At 36.6% G+C, this 27,383-nt stretch overlaps 1 protein-coding gene, 1 long non-coding RNA gene and 2 pseudogenes across 3 annotated transcripts; 2 read left to right on the forward strand and 2 right to left on the reverse strand.

Moving 5' to 3' along the window:
- Window positions 1-425: 425 nt before the first annotated feature.
- Window positions 426-1,998, reverse strand: LOC148295516 (uncharacterized). 2 transcript variants are annotated; one of them, XR_015834449.1, is made up of 2 exons: window positions 1,263-1,998; window positions 426-760 (listed from the first exon to the last, which is right to left on the reverse strand). It is a non-coding gene; the product is annotated as an uncharacterized LOC148295516 (long non-coding RNA). The 2 variants fall into 2 exon arrangements; XR_015834448.1 differs by having other exon boundaries at window positions 1,171-1,998.
- A 1,910-nt stretch (window positions 1,999-3,908) lies between these two features.
- On the reverse strand, window positions 3,909-6,310 carry LOC110746707 (putative splicing factor 3A subunit 1 pseudogene; annotated as a pseudogene).
- A 4,478-nt stretch (window positions 6,311-10,788) lies between these two features.
- LOC110746704 (uncharacterized) lies at window positions 10,789-13,894 on the forward strand (annotated as a pseudogene).
- Window positions 13,895-19,340: 5,446 nt separating this feature from the next.
- Window positions 19,341-23,538, forward strand: LOC110746706 (bifunctional TH2 protein, mitochondrial-like). The gene is made up of 4 exons (XM_021946944.2): window positions 19,341-19,823; window positions 19,906-20,008; window positions 20,526-21,429; window positions 22,915-23,538. Exons 1-4 carry the CDS (start codon window positions 19,582-19,584, stop codon window positions 23,331-23,333), a joined length of 1,668 nt encoding a protein of 555 aa, XP_021802636.1. The 5' UTR covers window positions 19,341-19,581; the 3' UTR covers window positions 23,334-23,538.
- Window positions 23,539-27,383: the final 3,845 nt, after the last annotated feature.

Below are 27,383 nucleotides of genomic sequence, written 5' to 3' on the forward strand. Positions count from 1 at the left end.
ATAGTTAGAAATAGTTCAAGATGATATCGCAATTCGTCCACGCTAATCAATCTGTTTTGCTCCTTTTCTTTTGAGAAAAGCACAACTTACACTCAAAACAACCTAAGCAAAGCATAAACGTAAGTTGAAATATTATGCCTTAGAACTTAACCTTCACTTTTGTAAAACTGTGAACTGAAAGCAGTTTTTTTGTTTTGGCCTCAATGATATTCTTTAGATTTTTAATCAAAAAGAGTATCAAAGATACTTTCTCAATATACAAATACTAGGAAAATTTTTACTAACAGACCTAGAATTTCAAAATGGGGTGGGCTAGCTTCAGTGCCGGTCCTGAATTTTTCAGGGCCCGGGCAAAAGTAAAAATTAGGCCCTATATATATTTAAACTTAGTGATAACTCTCTTATTTTTCAACCAAGATCTAATCTGTCCATCGATTCAAACTTCAATATATTAAAATTTAGAATAAAAGGCTACAATGTATAAACAAGATAAATACTTATAACAATTCAATAAGTTCTTTTTCATCCAGCAAAATAAGTTCTTTTTCATCCACCAACAAGCAACCAACCAAAAGAAAAAAATTCTCTACATGCTGAATAGCCTAAGAAAAATAACATCAATCTATATGAAACCCTTTTGCATCCTTAGCAACCAGCAAAACAAAAATGTCTTTACATTCTCAATAGCCAAAGCAAAGTGCAGCAGCCTACTTGAATCTCTTTGCATCCTCAGCAACCAGCAAAATATCAACATCACCACCTGCAAGATAAGGTGAAAAACAACAAAATCACAACTGAAAAGGTATTATGTAAATGATTTTCTTCTTGCATTTTGAGAAGCAAAATCCTCAATGATGCTTTCAAATTCAAGCTTTTCTAACATCTCCTTTTCAATGGATAAGATTGCTAGCCCATTTAGCCTTTCTTGTGACATGGTAGACCTCAAGTAAGATTTCAATAATTTTAATTTAGAAAAGCTTCTTTCTGCAGATGCTACAGTCACAGGTACAGTCAATAGTATTCTATAGGCAATCAAAACATTTGGAAAACAATCCATATCTTTTACAAACTCTACAATTTCAAGTGTTGTGTTTACTGCTGATGGTAAAAGATATTGCAGCACCTGTAACTCTGAAAACAAATCACTTGCATCAACATCAGAAGACTCACCATTTCTTAAAGTAGTTTCAAGCTTCAGACAACAATTTTCCAATTCCTCATCACCCAATGATAAAAGCCCACACTTTCTGAAAACAAATTACCTTCAATTGATAAAAGCCCACACTTTGGATTTTGGAATCTCCCCAATCTACCAACAGAAAAATTAATTTAGGGATTCACAACTTTGTAACTTGTAGGAGAGAGGCTTAGATGAGATGAGATGAAGGGGATTCACAACTTTGTAACTTGTAGGAGAGAGAGAGGCTTAGATGAGATGAAATGAAGGGGATTCAAAATTCTGTAGAGGAAGAGGAAGAATAAGAAGAAGAATAAGAAGCACCAGCAAAAGCGACGAACTGGAGGAGTAGAACAGATGCAACGTTCTTCTTCTTGAGGAGTGGAACAGATGTTCTTCTTGAGCAGTGGAATGGAACAGATGCAAATGTTCTTTTTCTTGAGCAGTGGAATGGAATAGATCCAAATATTCTTCTTCTTGAAGAGTGAAACAGACCATCGTTGGTCTTTTTTTTTCTTTTCAAAATATTAAATTAGTTAATAGTTATAATAATCTAATATAATACTTACTAAAAAAAAATTTTTTGGGCCCCTCTGAATATTGGGCCCAGGGCGATCGCACTGTTTGCCCCTGCCCAGGGCCGGGCCTGGCTAGCTTTTGGCTCGGTGTCTTCGCCTGAACATGCAGAGTTACTAGCTTTACGTGAGGGACTGTCTACGGGCCTACGGCACAAACATTGCCCTAGCCCCAGGCAGGAGATTTAAGAGAGATGCGCAGGGCGTGATTTCCTGTGTTCTACGGGATTCAGAGGACAATATTATTCAGCTTTGGGTGTGTTAGTGGAAGACTGTAGGACCTTGCTGGCTATGTTGGGTCAGCCTTTTCTTATTCATGTTGTTAGAGAATCATCTTCATGGGTGGGGTGTTAAAGTCAATCACGTCTATTATGCTTTTGCCTATTTCATCCCCTGTAATTTAGATGATTAGTCAACGAAGTCTCCTATTTTATATGCTGTAATTTAGAGCTTCGTTTTAGCTATGTAATTAGTCAACTTTAGGATTGTATATATACAGGGTTCTCACCCGAGTAAATATATTGAATCATTATAATCAGAAAATCTTGTCTCTCTTAACAGCAGCAATGATACAAGAAAACGAACGAGAAGAGCTAATCAGAGAAAAGCTCTATTAATAATGTCAATTGTAATATAGAATTGTTAAAGTTTCCATACTTATGCTTGGTTGAGCCCCTTTGCTACTCCTTTTAGGTACTAAACAAGAATGTAAACAAGCAATACGAGAGCAATAAACAAGTAATAAACATTCAACTTATATATGTACAATGCATATAATGTTTTTTCCTCAAAAAACGACTTGACGCTCTTAATTAATTCTTCCACAACTATACCATCAAAATGAAGAGTTTATAGTAATTCTTCCTCAAAGAGGGCGTGACGATCTTGATCTCCACAAAATCTTATAACACATAGATATTTACTTAGTCCGGTATGGGCATCAGGTTTTTTGTGTGGTTCCTTTTTATGATGCTTTGATCATTTCTCTATAGTCAGAGTAGGGTTCATCCAAAATTCCGGGTCGGGCTTTGCGAGTTTTTTTATTTTGTGGACTGGGCCGAGGTTTCAAAGTGCTTGGCTCGGGCCTAGACGAAATCCAAACAAGTGGAATAAAATTGTGTAAGTAGAGATGCAGATCAAGGAAATAAAACTAGTGTAGAGACACGCAAGGCTCGATTTCGTCAGATAAGGGAACCAAGTAAGAAAGTAAGTGAAGAAACCAATTTTAGAGATAGTTGGAGATAAAGAGGCGGAAATAATATTATGCTCCAACAAATTAACTTTCAACCACTTAAACGGAAGAGAGAACCTAAAAATTCAAGTACAGAGATAGAAATAAAGGAAAACAAGAACCCCAATATATCTGAACTTTGGGTGAGTCAAAAACCAGGTATCCCAATCTCTAGTGCGAGTGTAATCATAAAAGAAAAAAGGAAGCAAATATTGAGGAGGTGTAGAATAAAAAAACAAACAAAAGGAAGTAGGGAGAAAGAGAGGGGGAGTGGAAAAGAGAAGATAGGATTAGCTGAGAAAGAAAGAAGAATTTGGAAAGTACTCGGCAACTCCCAACGCAAGGAAACTTTCCTGGACTGAAAGGAGGTGCTTTTTTCCCATTATTTTTCAGCATAACTATCCAAAATTGCCATGGTTTTTGGAGAGTATGAAACTTGACATAAAGGTCTACAATGTTCAAAGCCCCCTGGGTTAATCCCTGGGAATGGTGTGCCCACTGCCTACCCCAAGTTTGTTATTATCATCTTTGCTCACTCCATGTGTTAGAGAAGAACCTGCCCCATCAAATTCAAATCAAATTAAGAATCAGCACATGACTACTTGAATGGAAAAGAAATTAATAAGCTAATAAGTGAAAATAAGTCGGAATTATCCAATGACGAACACAAGAATAAAGTGCATGTTTCTATTTGTTTGTATAAGAGCTAGAAGCATCGACATGAATTTGGAACATCTATCAAATACTTTGTATGATATCAAACATTCACCAAGAGCAAAATATTTCATCAACAAAATTTGCATTGAAAATAACTCGAAATAAACAATATTATGTTCAGAAAATCCTACATGATATATTGCATATATTATCATGGTAACAAGTAAATTCCACCAAGAACCTTAATCGTCCTGGTCGGATAATCTGTTCATCTCTTTCTTCCACCGCGCTCTCTTAATGAAAGAGTTAGTGTTTCTCCTGCTCCAACATTGTAATATGCAAGCGACATATTGTCCTTGAGAAAACCAGGTTTTCCACTCAGTTTCTGCTTGTTTGCAGGAAGCTGGATCTCCCCAGAAATTTTTTCTTTGAGACTCCCAACAGTTTCGGATAAAGACTGCACTGTAATCTCCAACAGTTGTCCCTTCCGATTACCTTCATCAACATTGGGGACGGATATTGTGATGTGGACAGGTCCCTGCATTGGCTGCTGTGCCAGAAACTGATCTTCTGGAATAAGCATAGAATCATCGAGCTTCTGGCGCTTTGGTGCAGGTTCTTTTGGAAGCGGAGGAGGGGCTCTCTGAGGTGGAGGTGGTGGTGGCGACATCATTTGCATTGCAGGTGGAGGAACAGGAAGGGGGATATAAGCTTGCATGGGTGCCAACTGAGACCCAGGTGGAGGTGGTACGTGAATATTAGGTGCACTCATAGACATTGATGGAGGCATCTGTCGGTTCATTGAAAGGGGCTGCTGTCCAGAACTCATGGGCATTGGAGGTCCAGGTGGTGCAACTGATTGATATTGGACAACTTGGGGCCTTGGTGGAGGTACAGGGAGGCCCCTGCTAGTTGGAGCAGAATACTGGACTCTGTTTGAAAGAACACAAGGTAGATTCAATGCGGGACCATGTGGTGAGGGAAGAGGACGAACTAAAGGCACAGCAGGTTTTGGACCAGGAAGATTCTTTGCATCTTCGTTAAATACATCATTCTGTGGCATGGCTTGATTTGCTGTGACGCCAATGCTTCCAGTGTGACCGTCCCATATGACCTGTTTTGGTTGCTCATCATTCTTTTTTGCAATCTCAGCCTTGACAGCGTTAGAAACTTCTTCCTCTGTGGTACCGAAAATGTCTGGGCGGGTTCGTGCAAGGCCCAGAATGTTCCTTGAGATTTCATCATCCTGAGCAAGCGTAGTCACCCGAAGCTTAGCGAACATTAGTTCTTTCTGCTCTTTGTATTTTGGATCAATAAGAGAAATCCTCATGTGTTCAGACATCTCATTGATAGGGACAAGCTCCCCAGTGATTGGGGAAATGACATACTTTGTTGGGTCTCTTCGGGAAAGGATCCTGTCCTCAGGTCTCTTCCAGTTGTTCACAATTCTCATTGGTGGTTCTGGATCCTCTGCCACCCTAGTCTCCTTCTCTTCAAGTCTGTCTGTCCTCCAGTCTTCTTCATCCAATTCCATTTCCACCTCCTTACCAGTCTCGACAATATCTTCTTCCATATTTGTGACCTTGCTTCTCCTTATACCTTCCTCAGGGGCTATTGGAGGAGGTAAATCCTCATCCTCATGATCAGCAAAGTAAATCGTTTCAACCACAACAAAATCGTGCCAATCAATCATAGCCGCTTGTATCCTTTCCTGCTCAATCTCATCTTCAGCCTTGTGCCTTGCCTGCTCTTGTGAACGTTCCCACTCCAGTCGATTCAGGCACCTTTCAAGCATGGTTGCATTGTCTGCAACACTTTTCTTAAGCTTCTCTGTTAAACCCTTAGGCGGCATCAACACCTTCGAATACGCATCAGCAAGATAAGTGAAAAACGGGAACATACTATGCTTAGGCCTCAGAAAATGGAACTGGGGGTTATTGATTTCTCTGCTTGTCAATCCTGTCAAAAAAGATTTCCCATTTCGAGCCACAAACTGGGCTGTGAGCATAACAGTATCCAACTCTTCTCCAGTTATTCCTTGAGGAAGCCGAACAGTATACTGCTCAGCCTCTGGTGTTTCGAGCACTTTGCACGCTGGTTTAAAGTGGGCAGAGAGGTCAGGCTTTGGTGCTCCTCCTGCTTCACCATCTGCAGCCGGAGCTGGTGGGGCCGACTCGGGTGCAGCAGAATCTGGAAACTGAGAAGAAGGTTGCTGTCCACGGAATTCAGACAACCGATGCTGATAATATGCATGGAAGGGACTTGAGGAAATCAAAAAGTTGAACTTTGCATTTCCAGTATTCTTAGCTAAGACCCTTTGCTCAAATTCGGGTCCATTTTTTGCCACGAATTCAGCAGTTTTGTCAACAATGTTTCTGATATCTAGGGGAGGATATATGATCCCAATAGCCCTAGTATGCGTCGTAACTGAAGTACAAGGCAAGTTGGTTTTGCTCACCTCCTCCTCCTTATTCATGAATTTCTTCTCATCCTTACTAACTTCAGTCCCTTGGGATGCTGAGATAGGTAAAATGCTGCTTCCATCGTCATCAGGAGGAGCCTGTAAGGGCAAAAAGAATCCTATTGGTCGTCGATTACCCATGAGCTTCCACAAAAACACAACACTAACGCTTTAACTGGCAGATAATCTAGCTAGTACCAGTTGAAAGAGAGAATTTAAACACCAGATATTAAAGTTTTATTACGCAGAGAGAAGAGTACCTTAGGGCTAGTTCTTTGAGGGATTGTGTGAAATAAGTATCACCTATTACATCCACTTTATATAGAGATTTTTAACCTAATTTGAGCAGGAATCCGTCTCCTAGGTGCCTTTGGATTGCTAAACCGCCATGACGTGGCGTTAATTTCGTACAAAGAGTTGAGAATATAATTTCCAATTTTATCATTCCTTAATGGACTAGGAAACCACTTTCTGTATTCATTGGCCCAACTCAACAAAAAGTTTTTATTTGGTTGTTTTAGTTTGAAGGGTAAAGTTGGAAATTCGAGGAAGATTAAGCAGGCAAAAAAAAAAAAAAAAGTAAAATTACCCCAATACGCTTTTCAATTTGGATGAACCTTGAAGATAAATAGTCAAAACCTATGTTGCATTGCACCGATATTGTTTGTTTGGTATGTGATTTCCGCTGCAATCTACAAGAACCTGGACATGAATCATGACAATTTAAATCCATAATGTTGGAATAATTAAAACTCTTCAATTCTAATCAAAAGGATTTGAAGGGGAATTTTTTTGGGTTGCAGAGGAGATGATGTCTTGAAGAAGATGATGTTGCCCTAGCTAATGCCTCAGTTTATAACCTATTTGTTTCGCAAATTGAGGGCATGTTTACGTATCAGTAATGGGTATGGGAGGAAAGGGAATGATTTCCATTCCTGACTTCCCTTGTGTTTACTTGCAATCAGGAATGAAAAAATAAGTGGGCCCCACCTCAAAATCCGTAATCACATCCCCTCAAAACTGGGTATCAGATCACCTAGGGGGGAGTAGTCGATACGATTCCCATTCCTATTTTATCTTAATAACTTCCAAAAATACCTTGACTACTTTACCATAATTCCAAAAAACCCCAAACCCTAAATTAAAAAAAAAAACTCACGCCAAGAAGTTCCAAGACGCTCCAACTTCTTTTTCACATTATCGTTGCAGACACAACCTCCCATAAGCAGCAGCAACGCCTTGTGCTATGTAAATCATTCTATCTATCTATCTTCTTCTTCTATCTTCTATCTTCACATTCATCACAAAACATAGTACGGTCATAGATAAATACTTTTGTGGAGATTATATATCTCTTTTTTTGGTAGTATGAAGATTATACAGGTCATTATTATTTGATTGTTTACTAGTTACGTAGGTAAAAGATATATATTTATTGGAGTTTATTTTTTCGTTTGAAATTGGCTCTTGACAAAGGTGATATTAACATTATCATTGAACTGGCCTCTTACTAGTTTGCTACCGGTTTAGTTTGGTCTCCTTAGCCAATTTGAGAATTATATATGTGCTGTGGTGAAAATGTGCAGGGCATTTTAGTAATCAAATTAATTTGGATTCTGATTCATGAAAATTAGTAAACAATAACAATGGGAATCAACACCATTCCTTTGCTAATTCCATATGTTTAGTAAACAGCTTAATGGGAATTATTCTTCCCATACCGATTCAGTAGTTCTCCGATTCCTAAATTCTCTGATTCCTTACTTTCTTCATTACTGATACGTAAACATGCCCATGTCTAATCCCAGGAGATGGGAATGGAGGATGTTCATTCCGAAGTTTGGAAACGCTAGGAAATGGGGATTAGGAAAGACCTTTTTTTTTTTTTTTTTTCTTTCCGTATTGCCACTTTTAATTTGTTGTTCTTGAAATAAACAACTTGCACACACTCCTTTTCTGAAAAAAAAAAAAAAAAATCAACACACCAAGCACCACGCATACATTTATTGGATTTGTTGCTAAAATCTATATATAATGCAAAAAACAGAGAATGGTGAAACATTCAAAATACCAGAAAATGTCCTTAGTAGCAAACATTAAGAATTGAAATTATTAATTAAATGAGGATAATATGGTAAATTCACTTTTTTCATATTAAAAAAAATTAAAATTAAAAGAAAAATCAGATGATGGATCCTATTTTTATGGAAAACAACTACCCATTGTCTTTTTTAATTCTAAAATAAAATTTTAATTTTAAAAAAAAAAGCCTCTCGCAAGCGCAGAAGCGCGTGCGGAGAGGCTAGTATAGGTATTAAACCCGAAACTCCCGGCAGATGATGGCCAATAACTCAAGGAAAGGAAAGAAATTGGTTACATTTTCATATGGTCTCCTCTTTCTTATAGTTAGGGGAATAAAAAATTGTTAAAGCACTAATTAGTTTCCATTCCCATTTTTAATTAAAATTTATTAATGCTTTAACAATTTTTTTCTGTTACATTACATAAAAAAGAAGATCATACCCAATGAAATATTCCTTAAGAAAAGAAGAAAATAAACTAATTTGCCTTAGTTACGCTTTTGTAACCTCATGGGAGTGGTTGCCAACATAAACGGTATGCTTGATTACTTTCAGGGGCCTCTCCTCCCCTCCATATGAAGATCCATTTGTAAGTACAACATCATTTTGAGCGTCGGTAGTTTGCTTCTCTTCAATGGAGCCAACACTATTGCATTTTATTTGTCTATTTCCATGCCATTGGGGATCCTCTTGGTTACCGATAAAAAAAACCAACAAGCCATATCCCTTTGACTTCGAGCAGCCAGTTTTGTGTTAGACCAATAAGCAAGCAAATAAAGTTGCAAATGTAACCTCTGGACTAAGGGTATCTCCAATCAATATGTTAAATTGTCACATGGACATAAAATAATAAAAATTAAAGGTTAAAGTTGTTCCAACTGAATAGTCAAATCATATATGAATTTGAAGGCTGGAAAAGATATGTCAAAAATATCATATCAAAAAATTTGGCCAGAGGTCCTTGTAATTTGGCACTTCAACCACTTTTGACCCTGTAGTTTCAATTCCGTCAATTTTGCCTCAGTAGTTTCGTATTTGTAGCAATTTAAGGACATGTTAGTATTCCTGTCAATTTCTTTAACGATGCAAGGGGCAATTTTTTCAACCCAAAACCCTTGAGCGTAAAAGTTTGTTTGAAATTCTCCCAATTTCATATTAGGGCTCGAAACTCAACCACTAATCCCAATTTTTGAAGAACCCTAAACCCAAATGACCAATTTCAAGCCCGAATATGAAATTAGGGGATTTTCAAACGAGCTTTTATTCTCAAGGATTTTGAGTTGACGAAATTATCCCTTGCATTGTCAAAGAAATTGACAGGAATACTAACTTGTCCTTGAATTGCTTCAAATATGAAACTACATGGTCAAAATTGACGAAATTGAAACTACATGGTCAAAAGTGGTTGAAGTGCTAAACTATAGGGACCAAAAGTTTGATGTCAAATATTTTTTTAATATTTTTTTTAGTCATGGACTCGATTATCATTCACTCTCTTTTAAAACTTTATGCATCAAATGGGCCCCATTTGTTTTTTAAAATATAATAAAATAATATGATATTTGGCATTTCGAGTGGAGTTAAATTTTTTACAAAGTGTCAAATTACTATATAAGCCTTCAAATTCAAATTTAACATTTTCCTTTTGACGTCTCCCTTGGAGATGCTCTAAAGATCACCAAATGTAACCTCTGAAAAATCGTAGGTTAAAGAAAAAGAAATGCGAAAAGTTTTTCCAAAAAGATCAAAAGTGGTATTAGAGAATTATAACAAGGGTAAGCTAATCCTACAAAGTTACATTAAATACTTTCTTAGGTGGGGAAAAAAATTTCCCAAGCTCAACCAAAGATATGAAATTTTCCCTCATAGGTTTCACTAATTAGTATAAAGTATAACAACTCTGGGTTAAAATATAAAGTATAACATATCTGTAACTAATAAAATCCTTTTGACCTTTTAGTCTATACGTAACCCAACAAATGTGATATATTTAAGCAATAGAACTTAGAGGTCATCATATGGCTAGCGGCTCGCAGGTTGAAGTGGATATCTCAGCCTGACCTGATGGTTAGGCTCGTTCAGCCTAGTTCGTTTTAAGGTTGGGTACGAATTAGACTTAGGTTTTGAAACCTCTAATTCACTCTCGACTCAATCCGACAAGGCCAGCTCATGGCCCAGTCCAGGCTGAGTCAGCCTGCCCATTTGCCTTGTTTTGTTTTTATTTTTGGTTTTTTGGTAAATACCACGAGGTGTCCCCACACCCGAATGGTAGGATTAATCCCTACTCAGGGTTCAGCTTGCCCTGGCCACAAAGTGCTCCCAATTGGTTCGAACCCTTATGATTGAGGCACCAAATAGTTCTCTAGCTATATGTAGTAGTTTGCCAACCACACCACATCTTGTGGTTACCTTGTTTTGTTTTTGGCCAAACCCCCTGGCCATAAAGTGCTCCCAACTGGTTTTGAACCCCTGCTATTAAGGCACCAGGCAGTTCGACAACTAGAGATGGCAATTTGCCAACTGCACCACACCTTGTGGTTACCTTGTTTCTTTTTTGGTTTTTCCTTATATTGCCTTTTTTCCATTCTAAACATTTAAGTAAATTATTAGAATAATATATTGTAATTGATATGTTATTATTGTAATATGTTAATTATAACTGTACATAGAGTAGTTACTTGATATAGGTAGACATATCCAAATCAATCCCTATGATTGAGGATCACACTACGGAGATTTTGTAATATTGGTAGTATATATTTTGTTGTACTCTACTATTGACAATACAACAAAACCTTTCAACCAAACATTCTTTACATGGTATCAGAGCAATGTCCTGGTGCCTGATTTCCTAACCTTTTCAAAACCCTCCAGCAAACCTGCAACCACCATGTCAGACAAAGAACAAGCACCAGAAACCAAGCAATCCAATTCCAAAAATTCAAGCAATAGCAACAGCAATTCTGGTATGGATACATCAAATCCATACTATGTTCATTCTTCAGACCACCCTGGTCATATGCTCGTTCCAACAAAATTGAACGGCGCCAATTATCCACCTTGGAGTAAATCCAAGATTCATGCCCTCACAGCCAAGAACAAAATTGGCTTTGTCAATGGATCCATTAAGCCGCCATCAGAAACAGAAAACCCCACAAAATATGCTTTTTGGAATCAATGCAATAGTATGATTTTATCATGGTTTGCTCACTCTGTGGAACCCGATCTAGCCAAAGGGGTTGTCCACACCAAGACCGCTCATCAAGTATGGGAAGATTTCAAAGACCAATTCTCACAAAAAAATGCGCCAACAATTTATCAGATTCAGAAGTCCATCGCCTCTCTCACACAGGGCACCATGACAGTCTCAGCCTACTTCACAAAACTCAAAGGCCTTTGGGACGAATTAGAGACATACAGAACTCCTCTCACTTGCAATGAGATGAAAGCTCACAACAAAGAAAGAGAAGAAGATAAGATGATGCAATTTCTTATGGGCCTTAATGACACATTCAGTGGCGTTCGCAGCAGCATCCTCATGATAACACCATTGCCCAAAGTCCGTCAAGCTTATTCACTTGTCATTCAAGACGAAACACAACGACAGATGACATCGGGAACAACCGAGAACTTTTCTATTGCCACAGCTATCCAAAGTCGTCCAAACAATTCCAAAAATAAACATTGTGATCATTGTGATCGCAATGGTCACGTAATTGCATATTGCAGGCAATTAAAATTCCATTGCAATTTTTGTAATTGAAACGGACATACAGAAGACACCTGCCGATTCAAGGATGGAACCTACACATCAAGTGGACAAGGAAATCATGCCAGGAATGAAAACCAAGGGTCCAATTGAGGTGCAAACTCACGCCGAAATTCTGGTTTCTCTGGTAGTCACACGCGCACCTTCACACAGCAATCACATGGGTTTGTTCCACATGCGGGCTCATCATTCCCATCCGCACACGCGGCCCAGCAAGTTGGCTCTTCAAGTGTCACACAGCCTTCACAAAATCCAATTCAAGCTCCAGACTTTTCAGCTCATACATTCTTGAGTGGACTTACTTCTGAGCAATATCAACAATTGGCCACAGCCATGTCACTAGTGAACACCAATGCATCATCCTCTGGTAATAACCATGCATTTGTGAATGCAGTAGGTCTGTCCACTTTTTCTATCCCTTCAATTAATTCTGTTTCTAGCAAACCTTGGATTTTGGATAGCGGGGCTACAGATCATATTACATCTGATTCTACACTTTTCACAAAAACTCAACCATCTCACACTCCCATTGTTAACTTACCCACCGGTTCTTCCGCACCAATTACTTCAGTTGGCACAACTCCTTTTAATAACACCATCACCTTAGATAATGTTTTGTGTGTTTCTTCCTTTCATTTGAATTTAATGTCAGTCAATAAAATTACCGACTCACTCAATTGTTGTGTTATTTTGTTTCCCACATTTTGTGTCTTACAGGACTTGGCTATCGGGAAGATGATTGGTATGGGTAAACAACGTGGTGGTCTATATTACATGTCGCCTTTGCCAAGGATACCTATTTCCTGTCAAGTTTCACAAACCTCCAATTTATGGCACCTTCGTCTCGGACACCCTTCACCTGCTTGTTTTCAATTACTTTCTTCATTGCTTCCTTCAAAAATTGTTTTGGTTGACAATAATTGTGGCATTTGTCCTATGGCTAAACAAACAAGAATTCCTTTTCCATTGAGTTCTATTTCATCGAGTTCAGCTTTTGACTTATTACATTGTGACATTTGGGGTCCACATAAAATAGCCTCTCATTCGGGGGCTCGTTATTTTTCTAACAATTGTTGATGACTTTACTCGATGCACTTGGCTCTTCTTGATAGTTCACAATTTGAAACACAAACTCTTCTCAAATCTTTTTTTACTTTTGTCAAAACTCAATTCAATTTCAACGTTAAAGCCATTTGCACTGACAATGGTTCAGAATTTTTATCCATGAAAGAGTTTTTGCAAACCAATGGAATTGCACATCAACGATCATGTGTTCACACTCCACAACAAAATGGAGTTGTTGAGCGCAAACATCGTCACATTCTCAATGTTGCCCGCGCTATCCGTTTCCAAGCCAATTTACCTCTCAATTTCTGAGGGGAGTGTGTTTTAACTGCTGTCTATCTCATAAATCGTTTGCCCACTCCATTATTGTCCAATAAGTCCCCTTTTGAGTTGCTCTATCACCAGCCACCAACCTTTAACCATCTTAGAGTTTTTGGGTGCCTTTGTTATGTTACTGTGACTCATCCCTTACAAAAATTCGATGCTCGTGCCACACCCTGTATTTTTGTTGGCTATCCCATGGGACAAAAGGGCTACAAACTTTTTGATCTGCACACCTCCAAATTTTTCGTCAATAGAGATGTTCAATTCCATGAACATATTTTTCCTTTCTCCACTATCCCACCTCAACCTGCTTCCTCCACTCCTATCATTCCTAACCCAATTTTTGACATTCAACAACCACTTTCTATAAATCCCATTTCATCACGCCATGAGTCCATGACATCACGTGTCCACCTCCTGCCATCTCAATCCCAACTAGCATTAACACACCTACCCATGACACCACATGTCCACCTCATGACGCCTCCATTGTAGAACCTACCAGCCTCACTCCTTCCTCTCAACAACCCCACCCTGCCACCACCAGTCAGGTGGATCCCAACACTTCACCTATCTCCCATTCATCTGACCACACCTGGCCACTTCTTCATTTTCCATCTTAACCAACATTACTTAGTTCACCTCATTCATCTCCCACGACTCCAACTCGTCATTCCACTCATCCAAGGCAGGCTCCCGTATGGCACAACATTACCACATGTCCAACCATGCCTCTTCATCTGCCCAGTCGCCATCTGCTGTTACAGGTACAAAATACCAACTCTCTCATTTCTTGTCTTATTCTTGCATTTCATCACCCCATTATATACCTTTTTAACTAACATTTCAGGCACCACTGAACCCACTAGTTATGCTCAAGCTATCCTTTATCCCAATTGGCAGCAGGCCATGCAAACAGAATTAGATGCTTTGGCACAAAACAATACATGGACTCTTGTCCCATTGCCACCTGGACATAAACCCATTAGTTGTAAATGAGTTTTCAAACTCAAATATAAATATGATGGCACCATTGATCGTTACAAAGCCCGGCTTGTGGCCAAGGGCTACACACAGGTGGAAGACATTGATTACCAGGAAACATTCTCTCCCACAGCCAAACTCACCACACTGCGTTGTCTTCTCACTGTTGCCGCTGCTCGTAATTGGTTCATCCATCAATTAGATGTTCATAATGCCTTCCTCCATGGCGATTTGCACGAACTCGTGTACATGGACCCTCCTCCCGGACTTCACCGACAGGGGGAGAATACTGTATGTCGGCTCAATAAGTCCCTTTATGGACTTAAACAGGCTTCCAGGAACTGGTTTTCCAAATTTTTTGGTGCTATTCAACAGGCAGGCTTTCAGCAGTCAAAATCCGATTACTCATTGTTCACCAAGGTTCAAAATAATTCTTTTACAGCAATTCTTATTTATGTGGATGGCATACTTCTCACAGGGAATGATTTGCAAGAAATGGAGCGTCTCAAATCTTTTCTCCTCAAGCATTTTCGCATCAAGGACCTTGGTGATTTAAAATACTTCTTGGGTATTGAGTTCTCTCGTTCCAAGAAAGGTATTTACATGTCTCAAAGGAAATACGCTTTGGACATATTACAAGATGCAGGTCTCTTAGGCTCTCGCCCAGATAAGTTTCCAATGGAGCAAAATCTCAGACTCACACCCACAAATGGAGCTTTATTCAATGATCCTATGAAATACCAACGGTTAGTGGGACGCTTGATCTACCTCACTATAACAAGGCCCGACATAGTATTTTCAGTTCGGACATTGAGTCAATTCATGCATGAGCCTAGAAAACCACATTGGGATGCAGCACTCCGTGTTCTTAGATTCATCAAAACTTCTCCAGGTCAAGGCTTATTATTTCCTGCATCAAACAATCTTGCTTTGAGAGCTTACTGTGATTCAGACCATGCCGGTTGCCGTACCACAAGACAATCTGTCACAGGTTTTTGTATTTTTCTGGGAAATTCTCTCATCTCATGGAAATCCAAAAAGCAACAACATGTTTCTCGTTCATCCGCAAAAGCAGAGTATCGAGCCATGGTTAACGCTTGTTTGGAACTCACTTGGCTACGATACATACTACATGATCTGAGAGTCCCTAAGGTTTACCCGGCTCCATTATATTGTGACAATCAAGCTGCTTTATATATTGCTGCGAACCCTGTATTCCACGAGCGCACCAAACATATTGAGATAGATTGTCACATCGTTCGAGAAAAGCTGCTTGCCGGACTGATCACTCCTTCATATGTTCCTTCCCACGCTCAGTTAGCAGACATTTTTACGAAGCCTTTGGGAAAGAACGACTATACCAGATTAAGCAGCAAGTTGGGACTTCATGACATTCACTCTCCAACTTGAGGGGGAGTATTAGAATAATATATTGTAATTGATATGTTATTATTGACTGTACATAGAGTAGTTACTTGATATAGGTAGACAGATCCAAATCAATCCCTAGGATTGAGGATCACGCTACGGAGATTTTGTAATATTGGTAGTATATATTTTGCTGTACTCTACTATTGACAATACAACAAAGCCTTTCAACCAAACATTCTTTACATAAATGTTTTGTCTTTTAATTTAATTTGTTTTTATATTACTCCATTTATTTAAGTTTACAATGTAAATAAGGAAGTACCCCCTATTTGGATTCAAATAAAAATACTAGAAAATCAAATTCCCAACAAATCAAAATATGAAAATCCAATTTTAGTATAAGATACAATTTAAGTAAATGGATTTTCATATTTTGATTTTTTAGGAATTTGATTTTCTAGTATTTTTAATTGAATCCAAATGGGGGGTACTTCTTTATTTGCATTGTAAACTTAAGTAAATAGAGTAATATAAAAACAAATTAAAGTAAAAAGACAAGACATTTATTTAAATTTTTGGAATGGAAAAAAGGTAAGGCAATATAAGGCCAAAAAAAATAGGCAATGGGCGCCCATGGATGGCTTGACCTGAAAAGCCCACTTAGCCCCGGCCCTATAGACGGGCTTGAATCGATCTATTTCAAACCTCGATCCAGCTGATTACGAAACCTAATAGAATTACTATATTAATTCAATAATAATTCATAACAATTAATACATATATTATTTTATTAACCGTATTAGGGGTCGTACTTAGAGGTGTCAAACAGACCGTGTCGAGTCAGTTCGGTTTGTTTAGAGTCTGCCCATTTAGTTAATGGGTCATGCCGTACCAGCCTATTTAGGAAAATCATCAATCCCTGCCCGAGTCCACATGGGCTAGGGCCATGTCCATGCCGAGCCACTAAACGGGCCGATATGAGCCCACGCCAAATTTGACTTATGTATTGCATTTTTTTTTACTACTTCATTTAAATCTTTTTAACAATAATGTATATGCTAATAATCTATATATATAAAGCAAAAGGCAGATAATGGATCCTATTTTTATGGAACACAACTACCCATTATCTTTTTTAATTCTAAAATAAATTAAAATTTTTTTTTTTTTAAAAAAAGCCTCTTGTAGGCTCGGAAGCGCGTGCAGAGATGCTAGTATTTATTATTTATTAAGAAAAAGAGTTCAATAACTTTATTTAAAGTATATTTAAATAGAAAATGACTTCATTATTGTTTGGGTTTTAAAAATTGAAACTGAAAAAAACAAAATTATAATTTTATATATAAAGAAAATATTAATTTTTAATATATATTTTTGAAGAAAAAAAAGACTTAAATATAAGATATAAATGTAATAACATTATGTATTATTTTTCACGAAAACAAATATAATTTAATAAATGAGTTTTAAATGGGTCGGCCCGTAAGATTTTGGACCAGTGCAGCCCACGATGAGCCACAGGTCAGCCCATTTGACTTAATTATCTTGTTTCGATACGGTCCAAAGATATGAATCATGTCATGCTGGCCCTTACTTAAGCGGGCCATGTGCGTGCCGTGTTGGGCCACCCGATCCGTTGACACCTCTCTTACTACAAGTGCAACATAGGCAAAAACCAACTAATCTCAGTCGACCCTCTCCTAAAGTTCCCTCCATCCACCAGTAGCCATTTTGACGGACCCTTTGATCTAGAGGTCCCTCCCCTTCGCAATCTTTTCCAGTCTATTGTGTCATCTCCGTTGGCTCCACTGGTGAACCCAGGAATTTTTCGGCAAAGGTGCAATTTTGAAAGGCTAAAAGTTTTAAAAAAATTTGACAACCAAATAACCTTATAATTTAAACAATACCAATTTCATTCATATGCCGAAAATAAAATTGGCGCGACAGTTGATGAAGAAGGAAAAAAAACCGCAACATGTTTCATCATTTTTTTTTCTTCTAGATTAACTATGAATTACATTTGAATGTACTTTGAAAGCTTGATCGATACAATATTTTCTTTCTTGGCACAAGACTTAATCGATCAATCAGTTTTTATAAAAGACTTAGAGTTCTATAAATAAATAAAAAACAACAATAATGGTTTTGATATTGCCCAAGGACTGAATAAAAAAATAATAATAAACTTGTCATTTTTGGAAAAAAAAAGAAAAAGAAAAGGAGAAAGGAACCAGACCTAAAATTGCTTAAATATTCAAATTTTAAAGCAAAAGCAAGGACTCCATCTCCGTTGAAATTCATATTAGGATTTGGGATGAGTATCTTGCATGATTAAAAACAAATTGGGATTTGCTGCATGTCAGTGATATCACCTTGCATGGCTTCTTCAAATTGGATTGGGAGGCTTTTGTTCCGTGTCGGCAGTTTGCAGGTTACTTTTTAAATTGTTTTTTTTACTGGCCTAAAATGATGCGTTTTGGGCAAGACTTTTTAAAAAAAGTAAGGCGCTACGCGCAACCCAGCAGCACAACAACATTAGCCAGCGAAAGAAGAATATTGTTCAGGCATTTGCTCGAGCAGTTGGTGGGCACCAGAGCATAGGGGCAACTCCGGCACCTCCAAAGCTTTTTCCAACGAGGGGAGGTGCAGCTGCACCTCCTTGCGCCTCTGTGGGTCCGCCACTGGTTGACTCCATACTTTTCTCTTACCTCTGATCAGGGACGAATCCAGGAATTTTCCTTCCAGGGGTCAACATCTAAAAGGTTAAAAAATTTCTATACAAAATAGACCCATACATTTTTTTATATTAGAAAACCCTTAATTTATTCAAACTAACAGTAACTAACCAAAATTAAACCTCCTTGGGAAAAGAAAAAAAAAAACCTCAACAACTAATCAAGAAAAACATCAATATTCATCCCATAAAAATAAAACAAGAAATCATCATTCATATATAATTCATTGAGAAAACAACATTACAAAACACATATTAAATCAATCCACCATATTTTTATTAACTCTATTAACCAATCCACAAAAACAAAAACCTTATATTAAAATACACAAAGATTCAACTCCTAAAGTAACAAACTTTAAACCTATCAACCTACTAAGAAATATTATAAACATTGCAGGACAGTCAACAATGTAATTTATCTTGGTTACAAACTATATCGATATATTGAACCTTATTTATGTTTCTAATATTGAAAAAATTTAAAAGCAAGACAAAAACAAATTATAAAATAGAATGAGCTAAAATTAAAGAAAAATAAATGAAAAGGAAAAAAATGTAAAATAAAAAGTAAACACAAAGTAAAGAGCAAAAGGAACAAAGACAAAAATATATACAAAAAGAAAAAACTGAAATGAAAAAGAAGAGAAAAAGAAAGATTGGGAAAGAGAAAAAAAAAAAAGAAGAGAAAAACAAATTGAAAACATAATAGCGTATTGCGTTTGAAATGTCCAATGTATTGGGGATTGTGGGCTTTATCGGGTAGCAGCTCCATTGCTTGCTGTTGCCCCTGTTTATTTTAATATGTTTAAAAAAAAAAAAAAAACTTAAATGAAACGGTGTCGTTTCTCCATGAATCAAAATACCAAAAAAAGGAAGCGCTGCAATGCGGCTTGCTGCGCTGAAGTTGAAGTTGCTGCAACCCTTTGAGGCATTTCCTCGAACAGAGGCTCTGATGGAGCTCGACTTTGGAGTCTCCTTTTGTCGGTTGCTGAGCACTCGTTTCTTGCAGCGGATGCGGCGGCGGCGGCTGCGGCCTAGGGGTTTTCAGTTTTCTATTTTCTTGGCCGTTTTCGTTTGGGGTTGCGGTGGTGCATATAAGCTGACAGGAGACTGACTATTTTATTGACTTGGAGAAGAAGAATTTTGACCATGCCTAGCTTTGAGAGCCAAGATAACCATTTTTGGTCACGAGCTAGACACTTCGAGCTCACGGACGAACAAATTGCAAATGCAAATGTAATTCACCAATTGGTGAAAGACACTGAGTTCTACTTTCTCTCTGCCATCTACTCTCCATTTTCATTGAAAATGTATACCGGCAGCTTGCCATTGGAGACCTATGAATTCTACAGAGCCCTAGAATTACACATCATGCAAAAGCTAATTGAAGCGTGAGTTTCTTCTATTAAATTTATCTGTTTTTAACTTCTTTTTTTTAGGTATTTTTGTGGATTTAATGATCTACAATTTTAGGTTTTCAATCCTGCGTGAAACTTGCAATGGTTATGATGCCCACATTCTTCTTCAGTTGGAGGCACAACTTAGTGGGGAAGCAAAGCATAGATTGGAAACAGAGGTAATATATTCTCCTGCTCTGTACTGAAGGATTTTGGAAGTTTATTACATGGATTTTTTGGTTTTCAAAGTTTCATGTTACTGACTTGTGTGCATAAATTGGTTATATTATTCTCTGATGGTGTTTTGTAATCATAGTGAATTCTTTTTTATCCATGCTGTATGATATGATGCCATAATTCATGTACTTTCCAATTAACAAAACAAGTAACTGAATCCATGGTAATGTGAGATAAAAATATCAGAAGTAGAGTTCTAATACAGAGGAGGAAGCAGCCATGGGATTGAGGAGTCTCAATTCACATGTTGTTGCAGTACTAATGATGTATGGGGAATTTAAAGGGCATGTAGGGACCCTTTGGTTATTAATGTTCTTTGGGGAGTTGAAAGGGTTTAGGTGTCTATATTAATTAATCTTGTTTGGGGACTAGCTGTTATTTTTTATGTATATGGACCCTTTAATTACTGCATGTAGCTATTCAAAATGCTTAACCTTCTTCCTATATTGTGTGAAGCAGTTAATTGCTAAGCTTAATGAGGAAGATCTACCTGAAGCAGTTTCTATATTCACGGAAGAACTTTTAATGCAAGCCGAGTTGTCTGTAGTAGGATCTTCTGACGATCAAACTATTGCCTACACCGTTGCTACTGTGGCAGCTTGGTTGAGACTTTACCACGTTATAGGTCAGCATTTTATGAATTGGATCCGAGGCAAGATTGAAGGCAATCACCTATACCAAGACTGGTTTGACCGAGGTTGGTTCAAGTTTTTTGGTTGCGTTCATCGAAACTGGTTTGATTTTTATGCTTCTGCTGAGTTTAAGGAGTTGGTTGTGCAAACTGAATTCCTTCTTGATCAATCATGTCAGAATTTGTCCAAGGTCCAGCTTCAAATACTTGATAATCGCTATAGAACTAGCCTAAAAGATGCAGTATCTTTCTTTTCCCACGAATCTGTGCATGCATCTGTCCGAGCTGTAGTTCCTATTCTAGCAAAGCCTCCAAAAAGATCTGATGTCTATTTGATTTGTCAGTTGGCTAGTGTAATTTCATTTAAGCAAAATTGTAGCCCTTCATATGATTCAGGTCTTCTAGTGGAGCTGGAACCAAACTATCAAAACTTGGTGAAAAGCTTAACTCCTATTGTGTCGGTGGTGGGCTTTGACAATGTAAAAGTGGGAGAAGTTTTTGATAGCCTTTCACAATTAAGAGAAATTTTATATCGAAATGTTGAAGAGTCCCAGAAGTTGGTTGGTATTGACCGAAGGCATATGCATAAGACTTCTTGTGAAAACGTTTCGGTTAACCCAGACTTTATTTCACTGATCAATAAACTTCACAACAAGGAGGACTTCAATGGATTTGTTCATGTCTACTCGCTGGATTTTTCCTCAGACTTCGTCTCTAATATTTTTGAAACAGGTAGTTTACTTCTAGATATTCATAATCTTTTATATGTTTGTACCTTCTAAAACGCTATGATCTACAGGCTTTGCTTCTATCTTATTCACATGCTTGCTTCCAAATGTTTGTACTGAATTAGAAAATTCTACATTAAAATTATGATTAAATTTATCTGATACTTTTCCTGCATGCATTAAACTAGTGCTCAAATTTTTGTAATCTCCTTTCATATTATAATTCTTAGTCCTAATGCTAATTTTAATATATTTGCTAAATTCTTTTATTGCCATTACATAATTTGGTATGCATCGTATGACTGCTATATTGGTACTAAGATCTGCTTCTGCTGTTGCTATGGCAGCTTGCAAGTAATTATCCCACCTATCATCATATATGTATACAAGTGCTTTGGTACCTACTTGTGCCCTAGTCAATCCTGCTATTCCTATCATTATGGTTCCTATATGAATTTGCCCATAATGTGATTTTCTAAGTTGCTCTATTGCCGGCTGACTTAACAGATTAAGAGTAACTTCCTTATCTATACAACTTACTTCATGCTGGCTTATGCTACTTACTACACTATTTTTATTTTCAAATATACCTAGTTGATACAGGCTACTCTTATTTTTCTGTGTTCTTTCGAAACCTTTTCTAAGAAATTATTGTGCTTCAATTTCATTTGAATAAATATCTTCTGCTCTTACTGCTAATTTTCTTTCCTTCTGAATATTTCCATTTGCTATTATCTAAAGGATTAAGTCTGACTCTTCTAGGCTGACTACTTGATCCTACGGTTAGATTTTCTAATTTTTGGATTACTGATGAAGTGTAGGGGGACTACTTGCTCACTTATTTCTAGATTGAGATATTCTATCATAAAATTTACCTAAGCCTTCCTCTTTCAAATTCTATTGCCAACTGATTTTGTAAAAATTCTTTTGCTCTTATTTCTCTTTCTAGATGTCTTTGACTGTGCTCTAATAACTCTCTTTGAATTGGTTTTACTTGTTCACTAGTGGATGGATCTTCTAATGTGTCCCTATAAATTTTTTGTCTACATTTTAAATATTTAGTATTCTTCTTTACGTCTGTTAAATAGCTCTTAATACTAGCTATAGTGGGATGTTATGGACAATATAAACCTGGTAAATATACTCCTGGTCTACAAGGACAAGGGGGACGACCCATGAAACTTATCTAGATCGACCTTTTTCTTTTAGTATACCCAGTTGAGTTTGAGATGCTTCTATGGACTCTGTTAATACTTCTATATGATACTGGACTCTAATAATACTATTACAGACTTCAATCTTCCTTTGTGGGTAGTTTGCTATATCAGGCTGTTCTATTAAATCTTCTAAGTTCTTTAGCTCTGTCTTTATTCAGTTTTTTGTTTATACAGTTGTTGTAACCTTTCTTTAATTCTAATAGGTGTCCACTGTTCTCCTATTCAAAATTTAATTGATTCTTATTCTTGGTGGTTTTTGACTTGTGGAGTAGAGATGAGCAGGGGACTGTTGCATTGCTCTGCAAACCAGATATTTTGGCATAATGAGGAGGGCATATCAACAGGTCAAGTGTCTCGAGTTTTGAAGTATCCGGGTCACTTGGCGTTATTACCGACGATACTATTACCTGAGTGCATCACGATTTGTGTAGGATGTGTTGTAGATGACCTACCTTGCCTCCTTAAGGCAGATATAGGTATAGTTGTTGAGCCGGCTGAGAGTCTTATTGCACTTGGGAACAACTTTGGAGTTAAGTTTCTCCCTCTGCTGGATATGCTGCTGATGAAACAGAAAGATTGCGATATTGGAGAAGTTGTAGGGTGGAAACATCAGGGTAGTGGTTTGTTGTTTGTAGGCAGGAACTGGTGTGATGTTGCTGCCTTCATTTGTACCTTGCATGATGTTCAGTAGTCGCAGGTTGCTCTGAGTAATTTGTAAATGTTGTTAGGTACAATATATTCTGACTGCTTCTTCATTCAAATGGCCTGGATGATCTAACTACTTCTTGTTCTATGAATATTTTGTAAATCTTGTTAGGTACAGTATATTCCTACTGCTTAACGCTATGAATATTCTGTAAATGTTGCCAAAATCATGGACATTCAATTGAGAAAGAGAAGCATTTTACTCAAATTTCGTTCTTCATTGCATGGTCGGATGATTGTATTGTTGTAGCATTATTGTTTAGAATTTCGTTGGAATGGAAAGTTATCAAATACATTCATTGTGCCGTATAACACAAAAAGCAAGCATTGTTTAATGCTTAAAATCTGAAGCTGGAGGTGGGGGTTCATGTATGGCCTGTTAGCATATAAAGAATGTTAAAAGTCGATGACATCTCTCCGTCTCACTACATACACACAGATCATCTCATCATATATCAAACTATTCACAACGGATCTTTAAACAAATCTCAAACATATCCCAAAGATTTCACAAATTTCTAGAGACCAATTCCTAGAGATTCAAGTATTGAAGATTGCTCTGCCACCTTGCGGAAATGATTTCCAAATGATGAAAAGGCCAATTGTGATTCTACTAATTCTTGCTACAACGGTTCAGTAGTTGACAACTTCTCGGCCCGAATAGAGTTGTTCTTCCAAATTGCTTAGGGTTTTCTCATTTTACTTACCTTTCAATAGTAAGATTTGTCATTAGTTTACAATTCAACTATGATTTGGACTGGATTTATGCTTTGTAACCAATTCATCTTAATAGTTTCGGCCACGGAGGACGCTTGCAGGAAGTGATTCCCACGAGCATCTGCCCATGTCAAATTCTTAGTCGATTCCGAATTAGTGACCTTTCCTTATAGGTTTAGAGGACGAAAGCTTATATATATATAAAGCAAAAAGCAGAGAATAGTAAAACATTCAAAATACCAGAAAATACTCTTAGTTAATGAAAACATTAAGAATTGAAATTATTAATTAAATGAGGATAATATAGTAAATTCACATTTTTTATATATTTAAAAATATTAAAATTAAAAGAAAAATCAGATAATAGATCCTATTTTTATGGAACATACCCATTATCTTTTTTAATTCTAAAATAAATTTAAATTTTTTTAAAAAAAAGACTCTCACAAGCGTGTGCGGAGAGGCTAGTACTTCATTATTGCGAATTGTTTAATTATTTAAATCCAATGCTACATTTTTAATCTCATAACTAATATTTCCCCAACCCCAACTTCAAAACATCTCTCAATATCTCTCTTTGTATGAAATTGGATCATTTGTTAATTTTTGGCCCAAAAAATAAAATTTTAGTAGAAATTTGTATAAATTTTTTTTTTGAAAAAATAATAATAATCCAGTCCAAAACCAAACCAAACCAAAAATCGAACTGGAATCGATTCAAACCAGACCGGCCAGTTTCATAATTTTTTGTCACTAAAATCTGACCAAATTGGACCTGTTAAATAGTACCAATTTCAGTTCCAGTTTGAGGTAGAAATCGAACCGAACCGGATTGCGCCCACCCCTAACAATCCCTAAAATTTCAAACAATAAAAAATCCCTAAATTACATATCCAATAAATAATGTATCTATAGAAAATATAAATATGTATATAATATAGGTACCTTATTTGCAAAATATATATATATATATATATATATATATATATATATATATATATATGTTACTTTGTAATTGAAATTTCTGTTAATTTTTTATAAATTAAAAATAGGTACATTATTTACAATAATAAATAAAAAAATTTAGGTCAGAAAATAGGTACGTTGTGTAATTGAAATTTCTGCACATTTTTCATAAATTAAAAATAGGTGCATTTTTTATTTTTTGAAAAAAATAGGTATGTTATTTATAGGTACACACAATAGGCACATTTACAAAAGATATGTAAAAAATAGGTATATTATTCATTAAAAAAAAAAGGGTGGAAAAAATAGGTACAAATAATAGGTACATTAGTTTATGCTAAAATGTGATAGGTATATTAAATGTTTCTTCATAAATTCCTTTTTTTTTTTGGTCAACTTTCTTCATAAATTCAATAGGCCCAAAATGTGACTTTTTAAGATTCTGAATTTTATTTTTAAAAAAAGAGAAAAAATTTACCCTAAAAATTCCTAAATTTAAGCCAATTTAAAACACCATTTTCCTATAAAACAAATACCATTTGAATATTAATGACATTGAATTGCAACAAATATGTTCAAAGTATATTCAGCAGGAGAATACAACAATTGCAAATACATAGGGGTATTTTGGGAATTTGAAATATTATAATAAATCAGATCTTGATCTTGATAAGGTGGATCCTAGTCATGGATTTTTACTTATAAAATATGAGTTTTCTTAATAGGAACAAAAAGTGATGGGTTGTTGTTGGGGAAAAATAATTTTTAGAAATCAGCCATTGTACATTCAAGCATTTTCTTGAGGCATTGCTCAAAGGTACCCATGTGGGATCATTAATTATATATGACATGATCAAGTGGACTAAAGGAGGTAGGTTGGCTATCATGAATACAACATAATAACTAACATAACTACGGTTTTTTTTTTTTTTTTTTTGGTCAAAACATAACTAGGGTTTCTTCATGATATTTACGTGTTTTGTGCAACCTAGGCCCGGCCCACAGCCTGTGCAGGCTGGGCGACTCCAATTAAATAAAATAACAAATATTGGAAATTGGTTTTGAAAATCGATGGATGAACCCCTCGTCCAACCTTATCTTAAACAATCCAAAATACCTATAATGACCAATTACAAGTATCATGATCACAATTATAATAAAGAATGAAATTAAGAATATAAATTGATTAGAAATAAGATATTAACTCAACAACATAGAATCATCATGTTAGGCTACATCGGATTCCTAGCAAAGAATTTAGTTACCCATAGCCATCTTAGTTGGTGCGTTTTCTCCAAACCCTTGAACAATATGCTATATACTCCCCATGCCAAGAAAGAATAAGAAAATAAATAATTAAAAGTCCTAACCTATTTTGGACAACAAGTCCTTATTGAAAAAGGTAAGGAAAATTAAATAGATAACCAAAACAAATTAAACTCCTAAAACCACTTGGAGAAAACCCACATGCCAGCTTGCACTCAACGTCTCCATCATATCAAATCGCATCTCATCCCATATAAAAGAACTTCCTTATTTTGCTACAGCTCATCCACATCTCATTGGCAATGCAATTGACAAACAAAATATATGTAATTGCGATTCCACTTTGGGAAAACCAACCGCCTGCTTAGCAATTGCCAAACGAGATCTGTCATTTGATTATTCTCCTTTTTGGCTCATTTTCACCATATTTTAGCTCCAAATCACCTTTAGGGTTTATTTCCCACAAAACTCACACTAAACACATCAAAACAACCAATTTCACAGAAGAAACTAGTACAAATCATAGGAATATGGTATAGAAGGATATTGAAGGATATCGTTCTGGACGAAATATGGTAGAGCTGATGATGTTGATCATGTCCAATCCCTGTCCTTAGAAAGATAAAGGAAGAAGTAAAATCACTACAGATGGAACTAGAAATTTTAACATCCAAACACACAAAGCTCTTGATTTTTCAAATTCCACCAATTATGAGAAAAAGTCATTGTCTTGGATGAAGATAAAAGTGCAATCCCACATCCAGTTGATGTAGTATCAAGAGTTGTGGAAAAGGAAGCTGATCAATCTCTGCCTGCTCAAACCTTTGATGACAATATCGTTACACCTAAGTAAATTTCACAAGAATTTTCAATGGCTTCTTTGAATGATAATAGTACCTTGGTCAATGATGAAAGTGTCTCCAAAGAAATAACGAACCGTCATCAGGCGGAAGGCTACATCTAACGTCAGAGGATCTTAGTGCTGGAATTGTTTTCAAGAAAAGGGCAGGTTCCTTGTACCTTTCTTTTAGGGCATCAAAGCCTTTAGTGCATGATTGGATCAAAAATGTTTTTCTTCTTCTATGGT

The sequence above is a fragment of the Prunus avium genome, chromosome 3 (genome assembly GCF_965620075.1).
Source record: "Prunus avium chromosome 3, drPruAviu1.hap1.1, whole genome shotgun sequence".
Lineage (NCBI taxonomy): Eukaryota > Viridiplantae > Streptophyta > Magnoliopsida > Rosales > Rosaceae > Prunus > Prunus avium.

Excerpts from the sequence above, each read along its gene's own strand:
- LOC110746706 (XM_021946944.2), top strand. The coding sequence starts at position 19,582 with ATGCCTAGCTTTGAGAGCCAAGATAACCATTTTTGGTCACGAGCTAGA. Across the intron at positions 19,824-19,905 it reads ATGCAAAAGCTAATTGAAGC|GTTTTCAATCCTGCGTGAAA; the intron begins GTGAGTTTCTTC and ends CTACAATTTTAG. Across the intron at positions 20,009-20,525 it reads AGCATAGATTGGAAACAGAG|TTAATTGCTAAGCTTAATGA; the intron begins GTAATATATTCT and ends TGTGTGAAGCAG.